This window comes from Salvelinus namaycush, chromosome 32 (genome assembly GCF_016432855.1).
Source record: "Salvelinus namaycush isolate Seneca chromosome 32, SaNama_1.0, whole genome shotgun sequence".
Lineage (NCBI taxonomy): Eukaryota > Metazoa > Chordata > Actinopteri > Salmoniformes > Salmonidae > Salvelinus > Salvelinus namaycush.
This window is the reverse complement of record NC_052338.1, coordinates 16903162-16921746: the sequence shown is the minus strand read 5'-3', so window position 1 is coordinate 16921746 and position 18585 is coordinate 16903162. Positions and strand designations below refer to the sequence as shown.

The 18585-nt window shown below is 41.5% G+C and overlaps 1 protein-coding gene across 1 annotated transcript; it reads left to right on the top strand.

Moving 5' to 3' along the window:
- Window positions 1-6289: 6289 nt before the first annotated feature.
- On the top strand, window positions 6290-14355 carry LOC120027035 (protein lin-28 homolog A-like). The gene is made up of 4 exons (XM_038971880.1): window positions 6290-6299; window positions 7646-7821; window positions 11402-11580; window positions 14133-14355. Exons 1-4 carry the CDS (start codon window positions 6290-6292, stop codon window positions 14353-14355), a joined length of 588 nt encoding a protein of 195 aa, XP_038827808.1.
- Window positions 14356-18585: the final 4230 nt, after the last annotated feature.

Below are 18585 nucleotides of genomic sequence, written 5' to 3'. Positions count from 1 at the left end.
ATAAGTAGATCTATGTCAGTCTCTTTCATCAACATGTAGCCTATAGTCTTCAAGTATACACACTTAGCAAGAAAAAAATGTGGGAAAGAATGTGGGAAAAGCCACTCAATCTCTGCAGTGGCTTGTGCGTTTCGTTATAGATTTCAGTGCCAACGTTCGTGGCTAGAGTTCGATTTTCGACTTGAACAAAAATAATCGAATACATGTCCCTTCAAACATCTAAACTATAGCCTCTCAAACCATCATTTTTTCTGATAATGTGTTTTTAAACGAATCTCTCCTTTCTCCCTGTATATCCATGAAGAGCATATATGCCTCTAACGGTTACAGTTTAGCTTCTCATAATGACTGACTGTCATTACCATTTCAGGGCATCGTCATGTTAGGGTTGTTATGTTTCCCGAACACCGAGAGCTCATCTGTGGATTCCAATGAAAGAGATGGAGACAAAAAAAGCATGTCGCTCTGTTCATATTTCAAAAGACAATCTCTGGAGCTTTTTTCAAACTCTGCCTCCTGCACACTCCCAACTGTTCTTCTCGACTGTTAATTCATCACATAGTTCGTAGCACAGTTACCTTTGTCTTCGGCAATTGCTCTCGCTCGCCTGCTAACGTTACCCCTTGTTTATCCCGTCTCTTGTCTCCCTTGATTATGCATTTAAACCTGCTTCTCCGGGAACAACCCGTTATAATCCATCACATCTCCAGAACGGTAGACTTGGTCGACGTTCGGTTTTAGGCAGACGGTTTTTAAATTGATCGTTTTCTCACGAAACTCAGCAGGAGGGGGTGGCTGAGCACCAGGCTGCGGGGGTGAGCAGAGTGGGTGGGATTAACCCTGGTTTTATTGTCTATGGATTAACCCCGCGCACTGTTCTGAGAGGAAAATAGAGCGCGCGTGGAACAAATGGGTAGCCTATTATTGCTTTTGCCTTTGTTTGCTCTGTATATGGTTACTTTAACTCAGTATTTATGGGTAGAAGTAGGCTACGTTGCATTCTCTTGCTATCCTCCTATTTGAAAATCCGTTCTCTCACGGATCATTTGGCTGTTCACACTATAGGCTATGTTGGCTATATGTTACAATATGGACACATTGACGTCTATTATTTATTGAACAAAAGAGATTACATTTGTATGATTTTGGCTATATGAAATAGCCTATGGCTACAGGCTGTGGAACACAGTTTGTCAGTTTATGGTAGTGGAGAGTGAAAGCAATGACAAAGATAAAATAACAGAGGGCTAAGGGCTCTTGTGTGGCACCTTGAGCACTTTTATGATTTATTTTGTTCCATACCAATAAAGATAGAAGCAAACAACTCAGAATCGTAAATCTTTGAAATACTTCGTCTTGATCTTTATTGCATTTCACACAGGATATTTCCAATTCCACGAAGCATCCGTGGGCTGAGGATGTCAAAAACATTTAAATATGTGGAAGCTTTGAAGTTGATGGTTGAGATGAAAGATGATGCCACCCACCACATCATTTTGGACGAGCTAGAAGGCCTGGCAGGATTAGCTACTGGGAGGCAGATACCCACTCACACGGTGGGATTAGGGTCGCAGCGGGCACTGGGAACCGGAGTGGAGTGGACACCCACGGCTAGGATCTTCTCCCCGGATCGAGCCCACTGGCACAGCTCGCCTCTCTCCATAATAATCAGTCAGGCTTTTCTGTTATGGAGGGAACCTGACTGTGCTTGTGTTGCTTTTTATAGGCTAAGGCTTCTTATTTTTCCTTTTTGTTTTCTTTTTTAAAGGCTTCTTATTTTACCCATCATTCAAAGATCATTAGCATATATAGCTAACCAGATTTGTTTCATTATGTTATTCTGTTGATATTGTCTTCATTATGATTTGTATATGAGTTTGTCTTTAGGTTTCATGCACGAAAATATAAACTCTCCATCTATTTCATTCAAACAAGCCTCGATCCAGTATAGGCCCCCGCAAAATTGTAACAGAACTAGAGTGACATCTAGTGGGATGAGAGAGACATTGTTTAACAGTAATCTTGATGTGAGAAATATGACTGGTGAGCATCCGAGGCATACGGTATTAATGAAAGTGACAGACAAGTTCAGTGGTCTTTAGTGATGATGGAGAAAGATGTCATCTCTCACTGTGTGCATGCATATACATCCGTCACCACTAGGGGGACTCCGTGTATCATTAAAACGAGTTTGAATTGTGAGAACAATTTAACATGGACACTTTTCGTTATCGAATAACGATATAGCTCGAGAAACCTTGAAGTAAACCATCAATCTCGTGTTATAGCTCTGGAATTGACTTGATATGAAAAAAATACAACGTTGTGTCTTGATAAATGAATGCTTCTTCTGAATACTAGGCCTAGTCTTCGTGGACGCGCAAGATAGAACTTTCCAAAAATCATTAACGGTTCGTTTTAGGGCGTTCGCTTTAACGATAAGAGCTGTCCAAGGTGCTGAAATTGTCTAGCGATAAGTTATCAAAAAGTCGCTGGTTCGAATACCCAGGCCGGAAAGGTGTAAAGTCTGTCGATATGCCCTTGAGCAATGCACTTAATCCTAAATATCACAAGGGGCGCCGTACTACTGACCTCGTAAAACAACACGTTTCACTGCACCTATCCGGTATATGAGACAATAAAACAGAGAACAAAAATTATATTTGAACGTTTATCGTCAAATGTGAGCTAGAAATGTTATCTGCTCTGACACTCACACATACACACTCAAACACACGACTGTAGAATATCTGAAATTCTTATGTGAAAATGAACTGTTTTTAGGACCGTTGTTGCTCAACCCCTATTGGCAGATAATCAGCAAAACCAACAGACAGTGTCACAGTAGTTTGATGTATTGGTTCCCTCAGCAGATGGCTTGGAGATGGACTGTCTTACCTTAAGATCTCTCAACAGTCCCAATAGTCTTATTCCATGTTACTGACTTCAACACATTAACCAATCAAACACTCTAGCTACATTTTATTCATTGTTAAATACGGGTAATCATACTGTTCAAAACTGAGAACTACTGAACCAAAACTGTATAGTGCCTGGTTTACTATACATTTGGAGACCTTCCAAACATTGTAAAATGCTATATTTTTACATCATAAATGTATCAATTGACATAAATTTAGGTTGGAAGGTAAAACCAAATCATATATGGATGTGGTAAATACTACATCATTATCATACTCCATCAGCCAGTGTGCTTCAATATAATAGAGTACCTCTTTACACATTTCCCTATGTGCTTCTATTTGAAATTATGGTGCAGTAATGTACAATGCACTGCTGAAATACTTGGGTTGTAAATTACAGTATATTCCACTCATTATCTGAGTTTCATTGATACACTCTAAGCTGATGATTTTGTCAAGCAGAGAGAGAGAGGTGATACTGTAGCAGTTACAGTAACAGGTCACATAGAAAAGTTGATCTTGTGCAATGTTGCAAGGGGCAGAACTGGCATAACAGGCTATCCCAATACCTTTTTACTGTAGGCTTCTGCTTTACAGTACAGTACTATATCTTATGATTTATTATATGTATGTGCTGTTTACAGGAAGATTACTGAAACGGTAAGACTGACATTTTTCTCAACATGCTCCAAACTTTACATTGGATACAAATATTTTTTTTTTAATGCTGTAAAATGGTACATACTGGTACATAGCTAAATACCTTCTATTCAGCATTTCAAAAATATCAGTTTTGAAAATTGTATCATGCATTTTTTGATATTAGATTACATGAGTTCAAATAACTAAACAGTGAGCCTGTCATTATTTGATGCATTGGTGACTAAAGAAAATGTTCTCATGGTATTTCACAAAAAAAAGTGTTATCAGTTATGACCACGTGCATCTGAAAAATTTACCACAGTAATTGAAAAAAGTAGATGTAAAAGACACAATCTTTTCTAACAAAATGTTCGTTTTTTTTGTGGGAGGGAAGACTATCTGACAGAGCATCATAGTATGATATATGGATCAGGTATAGATGGATCAGCTTATTGATCAGTGCTCTGTCCCCTGGGGGAGGAAGGTGAGAGGGGAGCTGACAGCTGAAATCATATGGAGCCACTGGGATGTTTTCTCCTTCAACCAACCACAAGGCCCCTAACATGTGTGTTTCTCAGGTGAACTACTCAAACAGTTCTTGATATGAAAACATGGATCAGTACACCTCATGCCCCACACAACATACACACAATAAATGAATGAACCCTCGTCAAAAGATAAACACAATATACTCTTGTAGCCTGGTTGTAGATCATCTTACAGATATCTTGCCTGCTGTTAGAGGAATTATGGTCAACACATAGACCCCCCAGCCCTTTCAGTCACTATTACATAACATCTGGTGGTGTGGGTGTATGCATTTGTGTGTTTGCTAGCATGTGTGTGTGTGTGGCAGTTGGGTGGGGGGTTGCAGTGTGTGTGACCAGTGAGCACGTGTCCAGGCATTGTAATTACTAAGCCCCAGTGTATGACACGGGTCACCTTAAGGCCAGCCTTCTTTGTTCTCTGACAGACAGATCCAGGGCCCTTCGTCTCCATGGTGACCCAGAGAAGCCTGCAGTGTAGCAGCAGGCCTGAGAGACAGAGGATTATTAGAGGAGAATATGAATGAAACCAGTCATTTAGCTTTAATTAGCTAACCCCTCTCTCTCTTCATCTCTCTTTCTCTCTTTCTCGCTGTCCCTGGATCCCTCCATCTGCCACTCTCCCTCTTTCTTCTTCTCCCTCTCTCTCTATCACTCTTTCTCTCTCCCCATATCTCTCTTTCTCGCTCTCTCTCTCGCTCTCTCTACATATCTGTTCGGTGGGTCATGCTCTAGGATGATTCATGGTTTGGTAAGATGGAGGATCCTATGTCCATCCCAAAATGACTGTCACACGTGGTCTCGTTGGCCCACATGTAAAGAAGAAGGGTAAGGCAGGAGGAGGGTGCAGGTGATGAGGTTCCCTTGTATCAAATGAAGTCTTGTAGCCTATTGAGTTAATGCTGTATAGTCAGTGCTGTAAGGAAAGCCGGATGACCCCTGCACTGTCAATGTCATGACAGTTCCCATTGAAAAGCATAGATGGCTGAGTTAGAGAGCAGATCCGGTAAAGGTGACTCATCGTCGCGGAACCATTGGGTTTCAGAGGCCATAAATAGCTGTGTCAATATGTGTCAAATCGGTGCAGGGACCGACAAGTTTTACATATAGCCTATAAGTGTAGCCTATAAAGATAGGCCCTCCTCTCACACAAGGCAACACAATCCCTCTGTTTACGTTCACATTCATTATCTGCATCCGTCAGCGATTCTGAGGGAAATCAGTCAATTAAAAGACCTTTCACAGACCGTGCAGCCCCAAGCTAGGACACAATAGCAAACATGGTAAATGATAAGAGCATCCTTCACCGGAGGGTTGTGTGGAACGAATATCTCAAGAGATAGGCGTTTGTTTATTTATTTGTTTACAGCGTGTGGTCGATAGTAGTCCTAAACATGTATGACAGTAGCAAAATATCTTAGCTCAAATTGTTTCAAACGAAATAACAAAGGTGAATGCATGTAGTCATATCCTGGATATTTTTGTAAGATCATCTACTTTAAATGTTCATGTTTTTTTTCCTGCCCCTTGCTGAATGTATTTTTCTGATATCGACCTATATTCTGTTTGGTTTATATATGTATTTTAATGTGATGTTTGTAGTGTGTTTTGTGTGAATGCAACAAACTTAAACAGAACACAGCTATAGGTTGATTTATGCTTCTGGATTTAGATGTCCTTCGTTTTAACTTCAAACATGATGGTGTGGAATGTGCAAGAGCAAGGTTAAATTTGAATGGTTTCCGTGAAGCCATCCACCTGAGTGACTGACTATCCGCATATTCAAATGCTCCAGGCGGTGTGGGGGTTGTGGCTCTCTCCTGTCCTGGAAAAGAGTGGGGGTCGCTCAAGGCCCCGCTGCTAACAGCTAGGTGGTCCTTGCCGCTGATTGGTCGCTCTGCGAATTTGGGCCCTATCACGGTGGAATGTCTAATTTATCAGCCAGAAGATCGCAATTGAGCATCACATGGTGGGCTGGACCGAAAAGGTGGGGGTTGATATTAGAGGTATAGGAGAGTTAGAGGGGGCTCGCTCTCCGTATTGTACAAGAGACCAGGAGAAAGAAAATACAATATTTTTCAAAGAGGGATTACTGAAAAACGGGCTTGTTGACGATACAACCAGCGTTTATTGCCTGATTCTTCTGGAGTTGTAGGAGACCCAGGAACCCCCCAAACCATGGCAGAAGGTACAGGCAATTGTTCTAATGGTTCCAAAGGTTCTTTGAAGATCTTTGGGGGGGATTCGATGGAAAGATCTCTATATGAGAAGAGACAAAAAGAGGGTGGGTTGGGTTTCATTGCATTGTCTTTCAGATTTGGGGATTCTTTTGAGAAATGCTTCCCAGCCGTTTTACACCACTGGTTGTCAGGGCGAAAGTATCTCCAACCCTCTTTGTTTGTCTCCACTGCTGACCCGTTCCTCTTCTGCGTCTTTGTTAAACCGTATGCGGGAAAGTGTTGTTGTGTAGAGTGGAGAAGGGTTGGAGGTGGACAGGGCAGGGGGATTTGGGAGAGGAGGACACGGTAAACCTGGATTAAAATATACCCGGGAAAGGGATGGGCTCTTATTCCGAACAGCAGTTTACAGGTAGATCTGTCATCAGTGTTCAAATTAGGAACATTCTCCGAAACACTATTGCCTGAGAATGTTGTTGTAATTATTTGTTTTTCGATTTGAAACCTACTATCTCTTTCCACGGAAGAATGTTTTTCAGTGCTTGCGTTGAAGTTTTGGGATAAATTATGACTATAGGTGATGCCTTTGGCTTTATACTTTTCATTGGTAACTGAATATTCAAGATGAATATTTTCTATATTTTTTTCTTCAAATATTCAAAGATATTGTGTTCTCGGTTCTCGTGGCTCTTCATGGGATGAAAATGGGGATGGAACTTTTATTTAGGCTACATTATCAGAGTCAAGGATCCCTTACGTGCTTGGGAATCATTTAGGTCTGTACCGTGTAAATCAACAAGTTACAATCTGTATTATTATAATGATTGATCAGTTTAAAAAGTTTATATTTATTCAATTGATACATTTTGATGAGATTATTTCGATTAACCTATATTTATTACGCATATCATTATTTATAATTATATATTATTTATTTATAATAATGCATAATTATTGTCGTCTTGTTATGTATAATAATTATTAGGTATATTACTATTATCACTATTAGCGTATACGTTTCCATTTCGAAACAACTTGAAAAAGAGACCGTCTAATATTCCAGCTTTTCAAAATAAAAAAGTGTATATCGTATGGATAATATATCGACATTGTTTCGAATATCAGCCAGTGTTTACACCCATGTGTTCCTAGCTTGCTGCGCTGCTCTCTAGCTCTATCCCATTTCGCAACCCATTAAATGCCTTCTTCAAGTCGAACCAAAGAACTGATTCTGAAAAACAGCAGTGTAAGAGTCGGCCCTACTCGTTTTCCTGCCAGGATTGTTGACAAGATATGCCATATTTCGAACATCTATATTTTTTAAACTGACTGAGTGACATTATTTTTCTCTCGAAAGGGGGCTGTGCAAAAAACGAAGAGGAGGAAGCCACTGGCTCGGAGGACGATCTGGGTTCGTCTCGTGGCAGCGGCGTGTGTAAATGGTTCAACGTCCGGATGGGTTTCGGGTTCCTGTCTATGACCAACAGAGATGGGACACCGCTCGAGGAGACTGTCGATGTATTCGTTCATCAGGTGAGCTCCATTGTGGGTCTGGGACTCGAAGAATGTGGTGTTGAGCTCGAACCAGGTCCGAATGCCCCCTTGTCGCGTTTTTGTGCAAGTGTATGTCTTAAACTTATCAACAATGTAAATATCCCACTTTTGTGAGGTTTTCGTTAAGGTAGGTCATTATTCGTTTCCCTCCGTGATTTAGCATTTTCAGCATTTTAATTTATGATTAGAGATTGATCGATCATGCAAATATATAGGCCTATCTATCATTGTTTATAGTGCTTGAAAAATCACTTTCCTGCACTCATTCAAAACGAATTCATAGTTTACTTGTTTTCATAGCTTATATGTTGGGCAAGAGGCAATAGGGCTTTTAATTTCTTTTAGACATTTGACAACATTATCTTGAAATAGTCAGCTGATTCTAGTTTGAGCCTTTACTAAAATAGGTAGGCCTATTTTTCAGCAGTGCATGTGGTTAATAATGTTATTTTTACAGACTAAAAAACTCTTATTAGGCCTACATTAGTTTATTACTCAGTTCTAACTTATTATGTAGCTAATATTACCAAATCAAAACCAGCATGATAAATAAAGTCAAGTAGTTTAAAAAACTAAAACCAGATGTTGTTGATCCTATGTTCAGATGATATTTCACAACTGGAATCGAGGCCCATCATCTTTCTAGCCTGCATGATGGCAGCTGAAATCAGTGTGAAATAAGAAGCTTAATGTTGCTGTCAAGAAACGACATCATGTGAAATAACTTCTCTAAAGGAAGATATAAGACAGTCAAGAACAAAGGTGCTTGGTTTAATCAATCAGTTGTTGAATCTGATTAGGTTTCTGATTAGGTGTTGCAAGGTTATGGTAGCCTTTAGGGACATTGATTATCATATTGCCCTAAAACTAGCTAATGAATGAAACACTTACAGACAAAAATCGTACTTTTTCATAATAATAGATTGTTTGCATTTGGTATTTCAATAAACCCACTAGAAAATGACAATGAGAATATTGGTTTCGAAATAACAAAGAACGGGTTCAATATAAAACAAAATATTGATTTTTGTTTTTGTTTTCCCAAAACGTTTCAAAGGCTGATAATGAATGACAGTCAATCCTGGGGGAATACGTGTTATCTAAAATTTCGTAATTAGTCAAACAGGAGGGGGAATCTAGTTGTTGTTTCAAATGGAATGGAATGCGAAGTATCCCAACGGACAACCTAATGATTCCATGGTTGTTTCATCAAATTAACCTGGAGATTATCAACAGGGCTGAGTACCATAACGGCCGAGAATCTTCCCTTCTCCTCCGTCCTTCCTGAGTTAAGGTAGATGTCTGAGGGACTTCAAGGTAGAGTTGGGCCATGACATTTAAAACATGCTAAACGAGGGAGATTGATTTACATAGGGATTTGGTCCGAAAGTGCTAATATTAGCAATTGCATTTAGAAGGAGTAGACAGAGAGACAGGGGTTAGTCTAAACAGAGATAACAAGGCTCGTTCCTCTCAATCCCCATCCAACCCTGCTTCCTGTTATAAAGGCCTTCAAACATCAGGGGACTTGGCCTCTCGTGTGGCAGCCCACCCACCCCAGACTAGCCATACCCTGACTCCCACCCACACAGCCCCTCTGCCCGTAGCCCCAACCCATCCACCCTCCCCAGCCATCCACCCCCAGTCCTCCGCCCTCTGTAAAACAGGGGGGGACCAAAGTCCTAACCTCAAATTTCTCTGCTACATGTTACCGTAAATTGCTTAATCGAAAGGAAGAAAATTAGTGATTCACCTATAAAAAAAAATCTCAAACTCCCACATTACCCTGCTCCTAATCCATCTCTGCCCTTATAGGGGCCTGTAGGCACTGCTGGACAATGACTGCTGTTGTCAATGTAACAGAGAGGAAATCCTGCTGGCTGTGATCTTGTACTAATCTGTGAATGATCTGGCTAATCTGTGAATGAAGAGTGTGTGGTGGAGAGGTTGTGTGTGTGTGGGGTGGGGGGGAGATTAAGAGTGTGTGTGTGTTGGGTTATTATGAGTGTGTGAGTGTGTGGATAAGAGTGTATTTGTGTGTGAGAGAGAATGAGATTGAAAGAAACGGAGAGAGAAAGGGAGAGCTTGAGAGCTGTGTTAATTCACAAGAAAGCAGTCGAGAGAGGGAGACGTGGGTGGGGGTGGGGGGGTGATTGAAGGAGGAGAGGTCAGGGGATAGTTCCGGGCCGTTCAGCTCCTGACGGGGGTTGGTACTGGAGGAAGGAATGCTGAAGGTTGTCAGGCCATCATGACCTGGATTCCTTTCCCACGATGATCACTTCAAACCCCCCAGAAGAGAGATGGGTGTCTGAGTTAAGACGGGTGGCATGCAAGGGCCATAAACTGACCCTCCACATCACAGCCCTCTCACCATCATCATCAAATGCTGCTCCACAACATTTTAAGATTGGCTTGAACAAAACAATTCTATGAGCATAGTATAATGATGAGTGGCACTTTCTGTGTCTCTGGAAGGTCTTGAACAAGGCATGATTCTTCACATTGAGCTCTTTAGATTTATTCATTTGGAACACTCATGGTATCAAATTGGTGTCATACCTATCGCTGTTCAGGCAGCTTGGCAAAGCACATGAAGAAGATAGAACTAAGTTGCCACGAAATTCAAGCTTCCTTTTCCAGAGCCCCTGGATCAAGGGTGACAATGGCAAGGAAATGTCTTTCTCAAGATGGACACATATGTTCTTGAAACCATTCTTTATGTGCCTTTGGCCAGCTATCCCAAGAATTACCCCCCCCCCATTTCCCAGCATCCTTAGCAGTGGTCAGTCTGGGACTTGACCAGATGTAGTTCTTTTGGAGAGTCTATTGGCTGGTGTGTGTGTGGTGGTGGAGAGAAAGGGGAGGGGGTTGGAGCTTGGAATGCTGTGACTACCTTGGGGGAGGGGTAACACTGTCCACACACACACATTCTGAAGGGGGAGGGGTATAGTAAGTAGTCATTGATGTTTTAACAGGTATGTCAATGGGACTGGAATCTGGATTGGCTGAGGGGTTAGCCCCTGAGAGAGAGGGCCTGGATGTTTCCATTGATGTATTGAAACCTATGCAGAACGTTGATGTATGCATGCACAACCCGATTAAGGAACAGCTCTTAGCTGTAATCACCTCAGAAGACAACATGTGAAGCTGACCAGCTATATGCACAAACAATTATTTCAAATCTTTTTGTGTCTGCTTCTTGACCAGGCTGGGGAATACATTCACACCGTGTAGGCACAGGAAGGGCACCCTATCTGGCCTCAGAACTGCTCTCCACAGTCCTTCATAGGCTTAGAACCGTTTTCATATCTTCTCAACGGTTTCCTGACCTAAGAACCTTTCTCCAACCCTGACCCCTCATTCCCCATTCCCTCACAGAGTAAGCTCCGGCTCTACCCTCACCTAGAACAGTTCTCATGCCGTTGTAAACCATTCCTCTGAGCGCACTCATGCTCCCTCTCCCCTATACAAAGCAAACTGGACATAGAGGTCTTCTGGCTTTGGAACAGTTTCCTATCCCTGATCTCTAACCACCTATTCCACCTCTCAACCTACACAGAGCAAGCTGCACATGGAGGGCTACCGCAGCCTGAAGGAGGGCGAGGCGGTGGAGTTTACCTTCAAGAAGTCGTCTAAAGGCCTAGAGTCTGTCACGGTGACGGGGCCAGGGGGAGCACAGTGTGTGGGCAGTGAGAAGAGACCTAAGGGGCAACAGAAACGACGCTCCAAGGGGGACAGGTGAGATTGTTCAATTAACATCTTTAAATGGTGCATAGCCTAACCATGCATCACTTAACATCCCCACTTACTCAAAATAATTCCATGATTCGGAAACACTGTAACACTCTGCTTATAGTATTAAATATGAAGATCGCTGCAATATTAACAACGAGCTTATCTGGCAAGGTTGTTTACAAATAGTTTGAGGGTGTTGAAGTCACTGAAAATATCTGGTATCATCATTATGAAAGTTGGCAAGTTTACCGTTTTAGCCACAATGCTGACATCAAACAGACTTATTTATCGTCTTTGGGGGAAATTCAGGACAGAGTTACACACGTATAAATATAACTTTATTCCCTTTTTATGTACTTTTCTCTATGCATATTCTGACATTGAACTTAAGCAGTGCGGGTATATTTATTATATCATACTATTGTATACTATTCTCCATATTATAATTATATTGTAGGCTATACTACTTCCAATGTTACCATTAATGATCTGAATGTGGCAACTTTCTGAATGAATAAAAGCAACTTCTTGGGGTTAGTGCGTAAAGGCTCTATTTTTCCATGAAGTAGGACTCATGATTATTCTCTAAACAGAAATCATGTGTAAAATCAGAGTGTTTTTAAATCTACCTATGGGTTCTGAAACTGAGACAAATATGCATATGTTTTCATAGCTATCTTTTCTATATTTTGAATGCATTTTCCATAGTCTACATTCAAGTCTTACCTACATACGCTAAGTCTGAATACCAACTACTGAGAAGTGCGTAGGGAAGGCGTGCGTTAAAAAGGCGTACATTTCCTAGGTCTGAATCGGCACCTATGTGCCTATTGATTCTTATGACATCAAACACCACATAGATGTGAGTGTATCTAACACTGTCTCCGTCTCTCTCGCTGACTCACAATCATAACAGTGGGATTCAGAAGTAAAGAGGGAATAGGGGATGCAGAAAAGGGAAAAGGATCCTATCCATTTAATTGATACCAGATGTAAGTGCCCTGAGAGAGGTCATAGGTCATGGCTGCCATGGCAACAGTGGGTGTGTTGTGTAAATGAGGTGGGGGAAGGCAAAGCCAGAGAGAAAGAGGGGTCAGGGGTTAGAGCTCAGGGTGCAGTGTTGAAACAAAGAGCCCCCTCTGCTCTCCTCTCCCACCCTGGTGCCCACACTGATCAATAACCAACGGCTCCCTAGGAGAGGGTCTGTGTGTTTGTGTATGTGTGTATGGTAGGGGGTTGGTACTCAGAGGAAAAGGGCAGAGGACAGAGGACGGAGGGCAGTGGTAGTAAGCTTGGGAAGCTTCTGATGCTCCAGGGCTTCATCTGCATTGGAGTTAATGCAATCACAAAATCCCCCATTGTCATTATAGTCTCAACATCTACTGATTTAAGATTGTGTGACATGTATGTATTAAGGCATTGGTTTTAATGCACTATACACCTCCTAAAATGATCACACGCAAGCATACACCTACACACGCACACACACATACAGTCCTGCAGTAAATAAACTATGCATACATAAGAGGCCGTCATTCTATTAACGCGGATACTTTCTCAAGATTGACTTAATCTTATAATATACTGAACAAAAATATAAACGCAACATGTAAAGTGTTGGTCCTATTTTTTCATGAGCTGAAATTAAAGATCCCAGAAATGTTCCAGAGGCACAAAAAGAATGTTTCTCAATTTTTTTTCACAAATGTGTTTATATCCCTGTTAGTGGTCCTTTCTCCTTTGACAACATAATCTATCCACCGGACAGGTGTGGCATATCAAGAAGCTGATTAAACAACATGGCCATTACACAGGTGCACCTTGTGCTGGGGAAAATAAAAGGCTGCTGTTTTGTCACAACATAATGCCACAGATGTCTCAAGTTTTGAGGGAGGGTGCAATTGGCATGCTAACTGCAGGAATGTCCAACAGAGCTGTTGCCAGATAATTTAATGGTAATTTCTCTACCATAAGCCGCCTCCAACGTTGTTTTAGAGAATTTGGTAGTACATCCAACCCGGCACAAATGCAGACCACAAGTAACCACCCAAGCCCAGGACATCCAGTTTCTTCAACTGCGGGATTGTCTGATAAGGGGGTGCTGAGGAGTATTTCTGTCTGTAATAAAGCCCCTTTGTGGTGAAAAAATCGTTCTGATTGGCTGGGCCTGGCTCTCCAGTGGGTGCACCTGGCTCTCCAGTGGGTGGACCAGGCTCTCCAGTGGGTGGACCAGGCTCTCCAGTGGGTGGGCCTATGCACTCCCAGGCCCACCCATGGCTGTGCCCCTGCCCAGTCATGTGAAATCCATAGATTAGGGCCTAATGAATTTATTTCAATTGACTGATTTCCTTCTATGAACTGTAACTCAGTTCATTGAACTCAGTTCATTGAAATTGTTGCATGTTGCGTTTATATTTTTGTTCAGTGTAGATGAGATCTGAGGAAATTCAGGAATCTGAAACTATATGTGGAAGAACACTGCCCTCTGGTGGAAGAATGTGTTAACTGTCTGAAATCATTGTATTTGTGTGTTCTCCTCTTCCATTCTGTTCTAGATGCTACAACTGTGGAGGACCTGACCACCATGCCAAAGAATGCCAGCTACCTCCTCAGCCCAAAAAGTGCCATTTTTGCCAGAGCATCAGTCACATGGTGGCCAACTGTCCAATCAAAGCACAGCAGTCCTCCCCTGGCGCTCAGGGAACAGCATCATCACTGAGGGACGAGGAAGAGGAGCAGAGCCATGCTCCCTTTCCCCACAGGGAGAGCTATGATTGATCGATTCAGGGATTCAGCCAATCAAAAGGTTTCATTGGAATGCTGCTTTTGGAACTACATCAGGTTGTCTTTATTTATCGCACAAACAGCAAGAAATGTGTACTTTTATTGATGTGATAGTTGAGATTGAGTCTTTTAATTGTATTTTCCCTGCTGCAGCTAAATAAGAGGTAGCCTATGTGGATTTTCCTGGAGACGATTGTGAGTGCTCTGCTCTCTCACTGTATACCATGTTTCCCAAAAAGCTTTTGTTAGAAAAAGGTAAAGGAAATACAATCATACATGTGAATGTACAGATATAGGTGTCCTGACTCTAAGACTGTTTCATGGACAAAAAGGAGTGTGTCTTTCTGCTTATTGAAATCTTCAGGTATTATAAGTCGTTGTGCATTTCTACGGCCAAGTGAATGTTTTAACCCTTTCTGCTGTATGAATGTTGGTACACCATGGTTGCCGATTGGACTGTGTACAATACAGCTTGTCATAAGTGCCATAGCCTGTTCATTTGTCTCATGGGTGGTTGGATGTGGCCCCCTCTCTTGCATGTTACAAAGCCTTGACTCAAGGCTAAATGCGAGGATAGCGTTGATTGTCTGTCTGTCTGTCTGTCTGTCTGTCTGTCTGTCTGTCTGTCTGTCTGTCTGTCTGTCTGTCTGTCTGTCTGTCTGTCTGTCTGTCTGTCTGTCCCACAGTTTTTACTATGGATGTAAACATGGCTTTCTAACATATTCTACATATCAGGGGTGTTCTCATACACGGCCCAAATACATTACTTGTTTCTCATTGTCTCGTTGTACTTGAAAACTATTTAGAAAGCCAAAGGTATTACATGTTCTTTCTTGGATGGACCTGAGCGTTATTTTTTTTCTTTAAGGACATATTTTCATGATTGAGTGCTATGATAAAGGGACTCAAGTGTTGAATAAGATGGTTATAGGTTTAGTATTTACTCCTCTTTTACAGGAGTGGATGGAATACTTTACACCACTTAAATGTATATAGATATGATCTTTTTTATATTTATTATTTATTCATTGTCACTCTCTACCTCTCTTTCTAATAGATAAAGTATCACAATTTGTAGCTCAATTCTATTTAAACAGCAACCGGCTTTGGTTCTAGCCTCTTGATAGATTAATGGCCGTATTAAGCAAACAATTATGCTTTACTTTTTACTTTCTCTTTCAATGGGCTTCATTTTCAGTTGACTTCATAATATACACTATATATACAAAAGTATGTGGACACACTTTCAAATGAGTGGATTCGGCTATTTCAGCCACACCCGTTGCTGACAGGTGTATAAAATTGAGCACAGTCATGCAATCTCCATAGACAAATATTAGCACTAGAATGGCCTTACTGAAGAGCTCAGTGACTTTCAACGTGGCACCATCATAGTATGCCACCTTTCCAACAAGTCAGTTCATCAAATTTCTGCCCTGCTAGAGCTGCCCCGGGTCAAATGTAAGTGCTGTTATTGTGAAGTGGAAACGTCTAGGAGAAACAACAGCTCAGCTGCAAAGTGGTAGGCCACACAAGCTCACAGAACGGGACCGATGAGGGCTGAAGCGTGTAGCGCGTAAATATCACATGTCCTCGGTTGCAACACTTACTACCGAGTTCCAAACTGCCTCTGGAAGCAACGTCAGCACATTAACTGTTCGTCAGGAGCGTCATGAAAAGGGTTTCCATGGCCGAGCAGCCACACACAAGCCTAAGATCACCATGTGCAATGCCATTCGTCGGCTGGAGCAGTGGAAAGGCGTTCTCTGGAGTGATGAATCACGCTTCACCATCTGGCAGTCCAACGGACTAATCTGGATTTAGCGGATGCCAGGAGAACGCTACCTGCCCCAATGCGTAGTGCCAACTGTAAAGTTTGGTGGAGGATAAATAATGGTCTGGGGCAGTTTTTCATGGTTCGGGCGACTTTGTTCCAGTGAAGGGAAATCTTAATGCTACAGTACAGCATACAATAACATTCTAGACGATTCTGTGCTTCCAACTTTGTGGCAACAGTTTGGGGAAGGCCATTTCCTGTTTCTGCATAACAATGCCCCCATGCACAAAGTGAAGTCCATACAGAAATGGTTGGTTGAGATCGGTGGAATAACTTGACTGGCATGCAAGAACTCTGACCTCAACTCCATTGAACACCTTTGGGAGGAATTGGAACACCGACTGTGAGCCAGGCCTAATCGCCTAACATCAGTGCCTAACCTCACTAATGCTCTTGTGGCTGAATGGAAGCAAGTCCCTGCAGCAATGTTCCAACATCTAGTGGGATGCCTTCCCAGAAGAGTGGAGGCTGTTATAGCAGCAAAGGGGGGACCAACTCCATATTAATGCCCATGATTTTAGAATGGGGTGTTCGACGAGCAGGTGTCCACATATTTTTGGTCATGTAGTGTATTGTGCTTAAACCAATGCAACAATATTCTGCGCTAATCATGTGTAGGAGTATGGGTATTTCTTAAAGATATTTAATTTCTCATTGATTGTTATGATTGCAGCCAGGCTTTCATTTCTCTGAAATCCTCATGTTAAAGAGGAGCTACTTTGGAAGGAGTAGTAAAGTGTTTTATGTGTGTACCTATAGCTGGGTTGCCGGAAAATCCATGCAGAACATTGATTGCCAAAAGGGAAATGCACTATTTACACGTTGCTATGACGTTACTGTAGTACAGCTAGCTATATTTAATGTTATATTCTAGTTTTGCTCTCTTTTTCTGACTTAATTGGTGATCAAGTTGTAAGACAGCATAGGTAATAGAGTAGAATGATATTTCCTTAGACACCCTAAGTTACTTCTCTGGTCTCTCTCTAGAAGTGGCACACAACCAATCTGAAGCAGCAAACCATCGACCTCCCCGCTTTTTGTGGTTATTGTACATATTCAGCTTCGTCACGATATTAATATAATGTTGTTTATTTCCGTTGTTACTTTGCATGGTAGTCAGTCAGTAGTTAGAGTAGAGTAGACTCACCTCTCCATATAGGGACTACGCAATGGGCCCCTTTTGTAGACAAAGCATTTTGAAGACCAGGGGTGGACTGACCATCTGGCATTTCGGGCAAAGTGGGCCTGTCTAACTTTTTTTTTTTCCGCAAATGTATCATTATCTGGCTAATAATGGAGGCCTTTAGGGAAAAAATTGTCCGGTGTGGGGGTTCAAGAAAAAAAATGGTCCGGTGTGTTAGAAATTACATGGGGCGATTTCTGGTCGAGGCTGCCCTTGTTGATGTCCTTTCAAGAGCTTATGTTGACATTTGCCACTTGATGTCACACACAGTCATACCCGTTTGAGCCTAGTATTTTGTCACTTCATGTATTTAGGCTGTAACATGATCCTTAATTTCCAGAGTCCAGACAATGCGCCTATTCTTTTTATTTAATTTAGGGTAGGTGGGAGTTTTTTTATAAAATATTTCTTACTGTATGAGAACAAGACAGAAATGCCTTGTCAAGAATCTATACAAGTCTACCTCAGGATGTTTTTGAAAATGGACAATGACTGAGTTTAAAAAAAATCAAGATCGATTTGTCCATTAATTTTGTGAGATTGTTTTGAATGATTTCTTAGTTTTGTTTATCCATTTTTTGTGTGAATGATTTTTTTGTTTCAGTTTGCAATGTAATGTTTTCCTCACATAGAAATGCTGTTGAATTACTGTTGACTGTTCTTCTTTTTTTGTGATTATACATTGTCTGCATCAATACATCAGACATGTTGGTATTATTCTATGCATTGATATTGTCTATGCTTAATTTGAACTGAAATAGGTGCCGGTACTCATGTTGGGTGCCGGTACTGTTTATATTTAGGTTCAGGAGCTCCACAATACTTTTGAGCTAATATTCTATAAGAGGAACAGGAGCTCAAGCAGTAGAACATTTGAGGTGCTGGTACTGAGCTCCGGTGAATTTCTGTATAACATGATAATACTGAACTCAAAGCAGGAGGGGTATATTACTCTGTATGTAGGTACAACAGCGCCTCTTGAACAAATCACCTTATCTATACTTACCAGGACAGGCAAACACCCTAACAACTTCAAGCGACCTCAATAAACCTCTGATATCTCTGTTGTGTTTCTGAAGGCGTGTGACACTAGGTCTACTTAAATACTAAAGTGTCAAATATAATCATATTCATTGTAGGCTGTTGGAAAAATACCAGGACTTACTGTCAGAAATGCATTTGTTTAATTTTGTTTCAAATCTAC

What these genes read in the sequence shown, in the direction of transcription:
- LOC120027035 (XM_038971880.1), top strand. An exon ending in TCGATGTATTCGTTCATCAG is followed by an intron (nt 7,822 to 11,401) that starts GTGAGCTCCATT and finishes CAACCTACACAG; the next exon opens with AGCAAGCTGCACATGGAGGG. An exon ending in CGACGCTCCAAGGGGGACAG is followed by an intron (nt 11,581 to 14,132) that starts GTGAGATTGTTC and finishes ATTCTGTTCTAG; the next exon opens with ATGCTACAACTGTGGAGGAC.